The 13187-nt window shown below is 32.8% G+C and overlaps 1 protein-coding gene across 2 annotated transcripts; it reads left to right on the top strand.

Annotated features, from left to right (window-relative positions):
- Window positions 1-257: 257 nt before the first annotated feature.
- On the top strand, window positions 258-12656 carry LOC111716847 (uncharacterized). Of its 2 annotated transcripts, XR_002768614.1 has the most exons (15): window positions 258-377; window positions 1720-1757; window positions 2362-2432; window positions 4119-4173; window positions 4881-4939; window positions 5498-5580; window positions 6112-6271; window positions 6475-6593; window positions 6852-6908; window positions 8312-8351; window positions 9296-9436; window positions 9879-9944; window positions 10069-10135; window positions 11333-11843; window positions 12457-12656. XR_002768614.1 is itself a non-coding variant. In XM_023492352.1 (14 exons), the coding sequence occupies exons 1-14, from the start codon at window positions 316-318 to the stop codon at window positions 11386-11388; spliced, it is 1074 nt and encodes a 357-aa protein (XP_023348120.1). In that variant the 5' UTR covers window positions 258-315; the 3' UTR covers window positions 11389-12652. The 2 variants fall into 2 exon arrangements, 1 of the variants encoding a protein (XP_023348120.1); XM_023492352.1 differs by having other exon boundaries at window positions 11333-12652.
- Window positions 12657-13187: the final 531 nt, after the last annotated feature.

Raw genomic sequence — 13187 nt, 5'->3', positions numbered from 1 at the left:
GGCTGGTATCCATGTATCCCATGTATATTGTATGACTGGTATCTATGCATGTATGTATGTATATCTAGGTATATTGATGTGAATCAGAAGAATGTATATTGTATGGCTGGTATCCATGTATCCATGTATGTATATCTAGGTATATTGATGTTAATGAGAAGAATGTATATTGTATAGCTGGTATCCATGTATCCATCTATGTATATCTAGATATATTGATGTGAATGAGAAGAATGTATATTGTATGACTGGTAACTATGTATCCATGTATGTATATCTAGGTATATTGATGTGAATGAGAAGAATGTATACGGTATGGCCGGACTTCATGTTGCCTGTAGATTCAATATCGTCAGTGCTGTCTCAGATATGCTCAGGAGAGTTCATGATCCATCCTTTAACAATTTATCTATCCAAAATGTAAAAATCATAAAACCTTAAAATTACCTTGAAACTCTATACAATGACTAATGAATAATGTTCGTCACGTAAATTCCTATTTGAAATGCAGTGTTCACATGTGGGGTTGTTTTTTATAAACTTTACAGACAAGTACATAAATCTTCTGAGTTCTGGATTCTTTTAGTTTTTGCTCTTTTTAACACTTTTAATAAATCCATGGGATGGAATTAGCAATATTGAGTTCACACCATAAACCTATTATTAATGTCAAATAAGGCTCGGTCGCTTGAGTAATTTTTTTTAGAGAAGTCTCAAAGTGATCGTAATGTTGTGTTGAAGTTCTGAAATCCGACGGAAACCTGATAATTTCCGTAAAAACTCTTAAAATGGGCATTTTATGCACGAATCAAAGCCCAAACCAATACTTGGGCGGGCTTGTGGCACTCCTGCATCTTTGATTAATGGTTGTTAGAATCTTTTAATATATCTAGATTTTCTTGAATACTTTGTTATTTTGTGTAAAAAAAACTATTGAGTATATGTTTCCCCCCCGAAATAGTTAGTTTTGTCAACGACGACATTCTAAATATATTGCAGATTTACAGGATCCTTTCAAGGAAAGTATATGAACGGGAAAAGTAATTATAAATTGAAATCATTATAAATCAATGCAAGCAATAATTGATACAATGTTTGTAAATGAAAATATTATCAGAATATATTCATTTTGTCCATTCTCATCACAAAACAAATGCATTTTAACAGGAGTACTGTGACAAAAACCAGTCCCCCCCCCCCTCTGACCCCCTTAAATACCTCCNTTTCTAGTTGTAAACAATCCCTTTCTAGTTGTAAACAATCCCTTTCTAGTTGTAAACAATCCCTTTCTAGTTGTAAACAATCCCTTTCTAGTTGTAAACAATCCCTTTCTAGTTGTAAACAATCCCTTTCTAGTTGTAAACAATCCCTTTCTAGTTGTAAACAATCCCTTTCTAGTTGTAAACAATCCCTTTCTAGTTGTAAACAATCCCTTTCTAGTTGTAAACAATCCCTTTCTAGTTGTAAACAATCCCTTTCTAGTTGTAAACAATCCCTTTCTAGTTGTAAACAATCCCTTTCTAGTTGTAAACAATCCCTTTCTAGTTATAAACAATCCCTTTCTAGTTGTAAACAATCCCTTTCTAGTTGTAAACAATCCCTTTCTAGGTGTAAACAATCCCTTTTAACTTTAAAAAATCCCTTTCTAGTTATAAAAAATCCCTTTCTAACTATAAAAAATTCCATTCTAATTGTAAACAAGATTATGTAACTGCCCAGGCATCCTGGAATATTAGTAAATGAGAAAACAATTCTAGGTAAGTTTTTTTATTTAGATTTCAACTTCATATATTTACTTGATTGAATGCTAGCTTGGGAACCCAGCTTTGCCCTGGTTACTCGTAGTTACTCCCGGCTTTAAACCGCACTGGGTCGTAAATTACGATTTCAGCTATTTTTTTTTTGACAAAAAGTCGGCCAACTCAACTTAGAATATTAAAACATTCCCGTGGCTCTCCCAAGTTCCCCAATCAATATTTGAGGCAAATCGGTTCAGGGGTTCCCGAGTTATGATCGGGCAAACAGAGATAACATCTTTGTTTTTAAAGAATATAGGTAATGGAACTTTTAATGACCCTTCATTTTACTGAAACGAATTGTGATTCTCAATGCATTTGGGGCCGTTTGTCACAGTTCTTCTTTATATGAATTGTTTTTCAAGTGAATCACTTCATTAAATGTCAAGCATTTTTTATACAATTAAGGAATTTCCAACATTTTGGCGGATTTAATGTACAGTAGTCATCAAGCGAATAAATTGCACAAGTAGGAAACCTTGTTTGAGTGCTTGTGACTAATTAAAGCTGTTTTTTTTGTATTTAAAATTTCTAATTAAAATTTTTAAACAGAATTGTTTTCTAGGGAGCACACCGCTGATGGTAGCGGTAAAATACGCCAGCAAGCAAGCAGTAGAACATCTCATTAGAGACAAGGTATAGAGTAGAGTAGAACATCTCATCAGAGACAAGGTATAGAGTAGAGCATATCAATCATCAGAGACAAGGTATAGAGTAGAGTAGAACATCTCATCAGAGACAAGGTATAGAGTAGACTAGAACATCTCATCAGAGACAAGGAATAGAGTAAAGTAGAACATCTCATCAGAGACAAGGTATAGAGTAGAGCATATCAATCATCAGAGACAAGGTATAGAGTAGAGTAGAACATCTCATCAGAGACAAGGTATAGAGTAGACTAGAACATCTCATCAGAGACAAGGAATAGAGTAGAGTAGAACATCTCATCAGAGACACGGTATAGAGTAGAGTAGAGCATCTCATCAGAGACAAGGTATAGAGTAGAGTAGAACATCTCATCAGAGACAAGGAATAGAGCAGACTAGAAAATCTCATCAGAGACAAGGCATAGAGTAGAGTAGAACATCTCATCAGAGACAAGGTATAGAGTAAAGTAGAACATCTCATCAGAGACAAGGTATAGAGTAGAGTAGAACATATTATCAGAGATATGGTATAGAGTAGACTAGAACATATTATCAGAGACACGGTATAGAGTAAAGTAGAGTTGATATAGAACTACTTACCGGAGACCACCGAGTAGAGTAGAGCTCATTATCTGTATTTTTGGTTATAATTCATTATATTTATGATGCAATGTCATATTGTTTTGAATAATTTAACAAGGTTAAATGCGTGAAACTGATTTCATTTTAGCACGCATTGATGATTTTAATATACCCTTAAAAGATGCATTTTTGGTCTTAAAATTAATTTCTGTGAAATCTTTTTTCGTGCCACAAGCAATGGAAAAAAATAACCTCTCAAACTTTTTAAATTCACTAAAATTATTTTTTTAAATTATTTTTTAAAATTATTTTGTTCTGTTGATAGACTTTGTATTTTTTTAGTCTTGTCCTGAATTATTGAATTGTTTAGATATGCCAATTCTTATCTGATTCATGAACACGCGCGTCTGAGATTTAAATATACGCACGTAGCTAAGATATCAACTTTCACTATTTTTATTGTTTTGGGATAAAATAGTAACGGCTGGTGACACGTGTAGAGGATTTGAATATCACACCCCAGCTCCCCTCTTTTTCATAGTAGTCTATAAGGGAATGAAAATATCAAACTTTGGAAAGAATGGTGCGAAGCGTCGAAAATATCAGCTAATCTTCTAAAAATATTTGTGAGGAGGGGGAACTCTGAAATATATTAATAATCCCGGTGGAAAATATGAATGATGTTTATTGTTTTATGGTCTGGGCAAACTAACTTTGTCATTATACTGTTGACACTTCAAGATAAATCATATACACACATTTTGAAGAGTAAGGCTCAATTGAAACCTGTGTTTTAAATATTTAAGATTTAAGAATAATTGAATAGTTGAACTGTGCTTTGACACAAACTCAATTTTCTTTTCCCTTTATCTTAGCAACCTGATGACGTAAACCATTGGAATTTCAAACATTGATTAATTGATATAAGGAATTCATAGTTAAAAATATCAAACTACGACATTGGGTTGCAAAGATAAAGGGATTAGAAAGCAAAAACTCAGTTCCTTTATAAGATATTTAGTTAGATAATTGTACCTTTAAAACTTGTTAAAGAATCAAACTTTGGTTGAATTTATTTTATTTTATTTTTTAGAGAGTAGATCTGGATACAGTAGATAATAGAAACAGAAGACTGGAAGAAACTATAGGTAATTTCATCTTATTTTTAATGTTTTTTTATTATTGAAAAGATATCTTGAAGGGTGTGTAAACGTTATTTCAAGTAACCCTCCATACTTAGATTACAACGCCCGATTCACAACGGTACCTTTAAAAGTTTTGTCTGAAATTTGATTATGTTCAGTTGTGGTTCTCTACAAAAGTAACTTGCGCATATTCTGCTGCAGGAAAACATAAAGGAATTATCATAATTAAACAGATTTAAACTAGAACAACTACAATATCTTTTACATTACGGATGAGATAAAGATTTCAAAGCTACCGTTGTAAATCAGGCATTGTCATCAATGCTGGGTCAATTGTGCTTACAGTCCCTTTTAACTATTTTAAACTTTTTATTTAGGGATTCTTTGCTTTATCTCAGAAAATTGTATTTTCTAGAAAAGTAAATGAAAAAATCCTTAATTTGTTTAAATTTTTCATATTATATGTATTTCAAACTTTGCTTATTTGATTTAGCCGGTATAAAATGTACAAAGAATGGCGGGTTTTCTTTTAGTAAAATTAATAGTAATAGTAAAGATTGGAAAACTATGCTATGAGAAGATTTATCAGTTCCTTTAAGTAAACATATTTTCTAAACAACAAGGTGTTAAATTTGAAACAAATCTTGGATTAATTTAAATTATCTTACATAAATAATTTGAAAATTAACTTTTAAAATTATTATATTTAGGAGCTGCTCTTCATTCCCCCTCAGCTTCTGAAACTGCTCATATTCACGAAATTATACAGGTTAGTTAAAAGTTATATTGATTAGTAGCTAAAGTGCCCGGCGTTGCCCGTGGAATTTTGAAGAAAAAAGCAACTTTTTTAGCTTTGTTAACCCATGTGTTCTCTTTAAAAAAATCAGCCAATTCGGTCCAGTGTTTTCCAGTTATAGCTAACAAATATATATACAATATTTATGATATATATGTATATATATGAGCGAAGAGCTTTATTATATCGATTATGCATCAAAACCTAAAGTTGGAGAGACTGAAAAACGGAGAAAGATAAATTGAAAAATTGGAGTAAAGGAGTAATAACGAAAAACTAGGAGTTACAAAGTGATAAGCAAAATAGAGAGTTATTGATTTTTAAGAAAAAAACTGAGAGGAATGAAAAAGTAAGCGAAAGAGAAAGAGAGAAAGAAAATGGTGAAAGTACAAGAAGAATATATGAAGAGAGGGTAAAAGAAAGAAAAGACAGAAAAAGAACAGATTAGAAACAAAGAAAAAGAAAGGACAAAGTTGATAAAGATAAAGTACAAGGAAAATAAAAACATGTCGATTAAATGTGTGTTCCAAGGACGAGAGACGGTTTCGGTCCGAGGGAGAAGGAAGAAGGAATAGTCTTGAAGAAGAAGGATTAGCTATTGATGGAACTCATAGGTAATTTATAATCTATATCGTTTCTCTCAACAACAAACCCTTTAAACCCTTAAAAATTTGATCTCTTATTCTCATCCACATATGTAATTCTTGATCCACATGAAACCCACCTATTTAAATTACACTCTTCTGACCCTAATACCCACATGAAACCTCAAAACAGGGGATTGTCGTTATAGCCCATCAACAAAACCATAGTTTAAATCATTTTGTTAAAGCTTGTCCTTTCTCTAAACCCTCCAGTTGCGAATGAGACTATTCATGTATATTTTAGAAAATGTCTTTCCTCTCATTCCAATTAATTCATTTGTAATAATTAAAAGGACTGTCAACGTAATTTCAAATGTTAAATTCTTTTCCTCTGAAGCATAATTCCGTAAGTGATTATTAAAGAGAAGCAACAACTTGAAAATTATAAACTTAAAGATAGAAAAGCATGGAATTCTTCATCAATTTAACTCAGGCTAAGCAACTTCTTAATTGGAAAGTGACTTTAAAGTTCGTCTCTTCCAAACATTTCAAACTTTTTAGAACCCGAGTATTCGGGAAGTTAAAGGAGCTGCTTGAGGAGCTCCGTGAGCTGCACAAGACTGAGTTGGATAAACTTGAGCTGAGGCAAGAGGAGGAGGGTAGACAGCTCATCACTAGGATGGATGAACAGATCCAGCAGCTCATCACACACCAGGAGCAGGTTCATCTTTATTTCAATCATCGTTTGTCATGGAGAGGTAGAAGGAGGAGGAGTTATCATTGTAAGTATAGGAGAGGATGATGTTAATGGAGAGATTAATGTTGGAGAAGGAGGAGGAGTTATCATTGTATGTATAGGAGAGGATGATGTTAATGGAGAGATTAATGTTGGAGAAGGAGGAGGAGTTATCATTGTATGTATAGGAGAGGATGATGTTAATGGAGAGATTAATGTTGGAGAAGGAGGAGTATGGAACAAGACAGGAGGAGGAAATGTGTCGGCTACTCAAGAAGCAGGAGGAGGAATCACAGTTTCTTGCAAGGTATCAATCAGCCAAAGAGCATGACCCCCTCCCCTTCCACTAAAATTTAAGACGGTTACTCAGTCACAATACAAGTTTACGAAAATTATTGGCGTTTCTTAAATCCTGTGTCCTAGTCTAACAACGGCTGTATGAGCCCCGAGTTTGCATACATTACTCCCAGAGAGTACATTACACAATTTGCGTACATTTGAGTTTGGTGTTTCTTGCTTCTCGCAATTATTTATTAACTTTGATCCCTTCACTATAAATATCTAGAACCAGACCTGATGCAGATCTTTGTTCATCAGGGAGTCCCAGACCACAGAGTACAAGGTACATTACTACATTTTACTTTAAATTAAGATATGTACATTCAAGGTACGTATGGGGGATACGATTTGCGTCATGTTTGTGCTAGTTTTTGTCTAACAACAATAACAAAGACAGAGTTAAAAAAAAAAAAAAACCTGAGTTAATAAACAGTGAATCTCGGTGAGAGGAAGGGATCCACAAGGATGAGGAAGGGAACCCCCGGACGCCATGAGCCTCCGCCATGCAGTCACAAACCTCCTAGATTTACTAGGCAGACCGAGCCTCCGCCATGCAGCAAGAGCCTCCGCTTTGCAGTAAACCAGCCTCCGCTATTCAGCACAGCTTCCTTAAAACTCTTGGTTTTTACATGTAATATAGAATTTTTTTCATTTTTTTTTAACATAGTGGTTCAAGAATTTTACTTAAGAATACTGTTGTTTTTTGATTGACATGATTTGTCACTTATATGACTCATAAAGTTGTTTATAATAAAATATTTATGTTTTACATTTTAACATTTTTTGGGCAGTAAGGAAGCTATTTGGAAATTCATTTCTTGATTGGAAATTTATTTAGATTAAGATTATTTGTCAATGTAAAAACAAATTTTTCGCTTAAATAAATCATAATTAGTCACTGTTTATAATAATTGATTAAGACTTCTGATCTTTTATAAACTTTTTTGCCACTATTTCGAAAAAAAAACAATAAATTCTTTAGTACATGTAAAAACCAAGAGTTTAAGGAAACTATTTTGTATAGCGGAGGCGCTTACTGTATGGCGGAGGCTCAGTCTGTCTAACAAATCATGGAGGCTTGTGTCTTCACAGCGGAGGCTCATGGCGTCCGTTCCCTCCGTCCAAGGATATGATGGGGGAAGGTAATATGAATATTTCAGTTGTGCCTCTGATTGTGTGTAGTCATCTTCAATTGTTTATTTACATCTAATGTTAGATGTTTGTTTATCCTCTGTGTTATTGTTCACCATCATTATTATTGTTGTAACACAGAAACTAGTTCCCTAGCTGAGTACGTCACAATCAAGTGCACAGAAATCCTATTGCCTCACCTAGTGTATACAACATCAAGGGTTTTAGGTCGAATATAAGAGGAATTTTTAAATCGACTTCTTAAAAATTTTCCAAAATTCAGTCGGGGTTATGTTCGATTGGTCCAGCTAAAGTAAAGTCAAGTTATTGATACAATTATGGAAGTTTTTCATATTTTTTTTTAACTAATCCAAATATTCAGAAGTCAAAACGTCAATTTGATATCCTGTAACGTAAATGTGATATTCAATAAAAATCCAAGTTAAAAAATCAAAATAATTTTTTCTCGCTGTTGTAAAAAAAATTTGATTAGTTCTTGTTCTTTAAATATTATTAATTTTTCACAAGATAAATTTTCTTGTTTTTTATGATTAGAAGACCGAGTTTACAGGGGATGAGTGACAAAATGTCTCAGGTAAACCATTTATATTCAGGCCAATTTCTTAGTCAAGTTACCCTGGGTACTACCCTGGTAAATTGGAATTTACTCTAGAGTTAACCCTAGTTCCAATTTTTTGGACCTACGATCGACTCTAGAGTAAAACTACCTAGGGAAAAGAAAACTCAGACCCTGAGTTTTTACCCAGTGTTATTTGATTTACCAAGGGTAGAATGCGCTAATAGAGACCAGAAAAGATAACTGCATAGTTCAGAAAAGCGAAAAAAATATATTAACGATTAAATATAAAAAAAATAATTAGAAAAAAAATTTGAGATCATAAGAAATGTTCATCCATCGGTTCTTTAACAAAATTGATGCCTGAAAAAAAGTTTATATTATGTTTAGTCTGATGAAAATAAGAAAATCATGGTTATTTTTTTCAAATAATTTTTTGTCTTATTTCTTTTTGTTTTCATTAAAATTTTAAAAAGTAAATTTTAATTTTTTATTTATTTCATGTTCAATAAGCAACGACGACGTTTAAACCCAGCACTTATGTTGACGTCATTTTATACTCATGCGCACTGCGCAGTAAGCAAGTTTTATGTATTTACCCTGGATAAATACGTATTGTTCAAGAAAAGCATACATTATTCTACTTCAGAATAATTTTGAACTACCCAGGGTAGAAACTAGAATCCTGTTCAAGAAACCGAAGAAAATTTCTACCCAGGGTAGCAGTTGACTCTAGAGTAAATAAACTTTAGACTCTAGGGATATAGAAATCTTTAAGAAATTAGACTTTCATCATAACAAATTGAGCGATGATCCATGAACCTCTTTTATCTTGTATTTATCTGTTTAATTATTTTATCTTTCTAAAATGTTGTCGGACCCCTTTTTTGTTTGTTCAAAGTTTCGTTTTATTGTTTTCTGTTTCGTTTCGTTTTCTGTTAGTCCAAGTTTTCCGAATTTAGGGAGGAGGGGGTAGTGTATGTAGTGGTTCCCCCTGGGAATTCAGTACAACGGATGAAGGATACCTCACAAGTAAGGAAACTGAACTGCCTGAAATGATCCATAGTGCTTGGAAGGAGCTTGAGTGCCCTATTTGCATGGAGGTAGGAATCCGGGAAAATGATCAAAAAGAAAATGTCCTAAGTCTGTTTTCTGTCGGTGTCGTGCGTCTGTTTATCTCCCCGAGTGTTCTGATTATTTCAAAACCTACGCTCAAATGTCGTCTTCCTTCCAAATTTTCAAACGAGTAATAATTATTATAGATAAAACATTTCTAACTTATTTTTTTTAATAAAAATATTCATCCTGTGCCATTACTTTTGTTGTCTAACATTGTATTGAAAAGGTTAAAACACTAGGGGGAGATGAACTGATGCACGATTCTAGAAAAAATTATAAATTAGTTTTTGCTGATCTTTATAAAAGGTATTTTTATCCCACCATGATATGAAATATTTATTAGTATGTTAACGTGGCGATTTAAAATAAAACCAGATTTTTTTAAAAAAGAAAAAATTCTTTAATTCCACAATTCTTGTTATCTAGGTAATGGCTCCCCCAAGTAGGATTTGGCAGTGTAAAATGGGTCACGTGATCTGTGAATCTTGCAAGGTAAACATTTTGGAAAAGAGGAAAAAGTCTTTGTCTATTCGTTTTTTATCTAATTTTAAGGTGATCTGTTAAAAATGGGTTATTTATCTTTAATTATAAATATATATATATATATTTATTTTAGGACAGGGTGTCTTTGGAAAATGGAGCCCAGCCTCCCTGTCCCACCTGTAAAACTGCTCCATTTATCGGTAAATTACATTTTACTTGAACCAGGGGCGTAAAAAGTTGAGGGTTGGGGCCCTAAGGCCAAATTTCTCAAATGTAGTTATTTGATTTTACTGTTTAAGATCTTGAAAGATCCTTAATCATGCTTCATGAGCCCAGTGCAGAATATCTAATTCGTATATCGTTGATATTTCACAAGGCTGTGACACAGAAAACCTTGGCATTGTATACAATCTCAGAATATCAAGTTTTTGTGTTTCCTCTCTGTTTAAAAGCTTGATATAAATCAAAATTAAAATCGAAAGTCGTCTTAATTATATTGATATAATCGCCTACCACTGTATAAGAACAAAAAATTGATTTTGTTTTTTTCTTCTCTTTTATTACACGTTTTCCTTTTACAATATACATTATACATATATTTGCAAACAACGTGACGGTCGGAACTGCGACACTTACATCTCCTCAACTCCATAATCATCCTTTTGATTTGAAGCGATTAAGTTCTTAATCTAAAAAAAACCAGCTGTCTCATATTTTGCAACACCTCTCCAATATCTTACTTTATCTTAGCTCTGCTACCTAATGAGATATTGATTACCAAGGAGAATTGAATAGAAGGAGGGGGCGATAGGGTTTCCGTACACTTTGCTGTGACGTTTTTGGACTGCTGAAGAACTAGTTTTTGTGTAACAACAATAATAAAGATTGTAAACAATAACACAAATGATAAACAGACATCTGGCGCATCTCTGGCGTTAGATGAAGATTCACTGTATACTAACTCATGTTTGTTTACATTAGATCGACTGCCTTTGTTATTGTTGTTACGCAAAAACTAGTTCTTCAGAAGTCTAAAAACGTCACAGCAAAGTGTACGGAAACCCTATCGCCCCCTCCTTCTATTCAATTCTCCTTGTTCATTACTATGAATATGAAGATTATAGATCTTAGTGTCAGCTGAGTGGAGTTCACAGTGTACGCTAGAGTTTAAATAAGGCATTGCTGTTTACTTGAAATTACGCTTACAGTTCTTATAACAATACAAAAGTTATGAGCTTAGGGTTACTCTGCACAAATCCTCTAGAATGAAAACACAATTAAAGAACGTTCGCTGAATACATTGATTTATTTAACCTGCTTAACTAATTATTATACAGAAAGCCCAAAATTAATTAAAATGTTTGGAGTGACTTGAAATGATTCTATTTTATTTTCAGGACGAAATTTAGCGCTGGAGCGTGTAGCGCGTTCTCTTTTCACATCCAAGCAATAGATATGATAAATATGATCTTTATCCAGAACTTAAGCTGAACTTAAGCTGAATTAAAGTTTAACTTGAGCTGAAGTTAATCTGAAATCAAGCTGAACTAAAGTTTAACTAAAGTCGAACTAAAGCTGAACTGAAGTTGAATTAAATATCAACTGAAGCTGAACTTTAGCTGAACTTAGTTCAAATTAAAGTTTAACTAAAGCTGAACTAAAGTTGAATTAAAGTTGAACTTATGCTGAACTAAAGTTGAACTAAAGTCGAACTTAGGCCGAATTAAAGTCTAACTTAAGTCGAACTAAAGTCTGACTAAAGTTGAACTAAAGTTGAACTGTATAGTCGAACTAGTTTTCTCTCTATGTAATGCAGGGTTTACCACAACGGATAAGGCTTCATGAGACGATTGTTCGGAATTTATTTGCTCACCTATCATATTATTGTTTAATTGCAATTTTAAACATGTTTCTTTCTTTTTCAAATCATTTACAATGCTTAAAAAAATGTTTTAGAAAAAAGATACTTTTGAAAACTGTATTTTAGGTAAAAGACTAAATTCAACCTTGGGGTCGTCGTCTTTTTTTCCATTTGTTTATCAGTTTTGAATGTTAAAAATTTATAATTGTACCTATAACTTATGCTGTCTGCGGGTAGAACAAATTTAATTTATGATTAAAGAATACTTCTAAACATTTTATTTTCTGCATGGAATATAAGGACCTCATTAATTTGTGTACTATACTCCGCAACCTCAAAATTCTCAACAAGTAACATGGCGAGAATTTTTAAAAAAAATATGTGCACAGATTACACATACAGGACAAAAGAGGAAATTCGTGTTTTACTTGTCTGACTTAATTTTTAGAGAATACGACTTTTCTCTCGTCATCCCTTGTGTCAATTCTGTCAATGAATTCATATACAAGATTATCCCTAAAGGATGAGACTTGAAAGACGACCTGAAACTCTTTAAATCTGACGATACAGGGGTTAAATTAAGTGTTCTGCTTTTTCAATATAGAATTTTTATGGTCATTTTAATGATTTATGAACGAAAGAAACAGTTTACAATTGCAGATAGGCATAAATGTAAGGAAACAGACAGTATAAATTCTGTATATCGTTTCTGAAGTCCTCGCCTGTAAGAACGGGATTGGCACATATATTATGTCACCTGTTCGTGTAATCTGTGTTGGTGATATATACGCAATACAATGCAAAATTCTTTCACTTGTTTCTTCTTCCACGAAAAGTAGATAAATATTTAGGTATATGCATTTTTTCTTGTTCGGTGTATGGTTTGGTTTAAAGAATAATTTAACTTTATTTTACTCTTGGTGTGGGTAACTATATTTTTTATAAAAATATAGTAATGTCTGTAAAGTATTTGAATCCTGCTATCCACTTTAATCTGTTATTTATGTTAATTTTTTCACTCTAAACATTTTTGTTGCTCTAAACCGTGTCAAGCTACCGCCACCGGAAATCTTTTTTTTCTATTCTATGCAGTATGTTTTACCTTTGAATTAGGTATCAAGCTTCTGTTTATTTCTCCTTTAAACCAATACATTCTTTGTATGTATTTCTGTTTTAACCCTTTGGATACATCTTCCTGAAAAATAAGTACAGTGATAACCAGAAAACAATATTTGATGTTGGTTAGTTGCAAGTAATTTTACTAGAAACTTATTAAATCACTTTATTTAATGAAATGGGCCTGTTAACACTGCACATTTTATAGTTATAGTTTGGTTTTAAAATTCGTTTTTCTATCCCATAGTTTTCTGGTTCCCGCTGTTGCAGAACTA

The sequence above is a fragment of the Eurytemora carolleeae genome, unplaced genomic scaffold (assembly GCF_000591075.1).
Source record: "Eurytemora carolleeae unplaced genomic scaffold, Eaff_2.0 scaffold2236, whole genome shotgun sequence".
In the NCBI taxonomy this organism is placed as follows: Eukaryota; Metazoa; Arthropoda; class Copepoda; order Calanoida; family Temoridae; genus Eurytemora; species Eurytemora carolleeae.
The sequence above is the reverse complement of the archived record's forward strand: the minus strand, read 5'-3'. Positions and strand labels throughout refer to the sequence as shown.

Bases quoted from the DNA above. Each gene is read 5' to 3' on its own strand.
- LOC111716847 (XM_023492352.1), top strand. From the start codon at position 316: ATGGCCGGACTTCATGTTGCCTGTAGATTCAATATCGTCAGTGCTGTC. The intron at 6,909-8,311 runs GTACATTACTAC...TTTTATGATTAG, and splicing joins CCCAGACCACAGAGTACAAG to AAGACCGAGTTTACAGGGGA. The intron at 9,945-10,068 runs GTAAACATTTTG...TATTTATTTTAG, and splicing joins TGATCTGTGAATCTTGCAAG to GACAGGGTGTCTTTGGAAAA.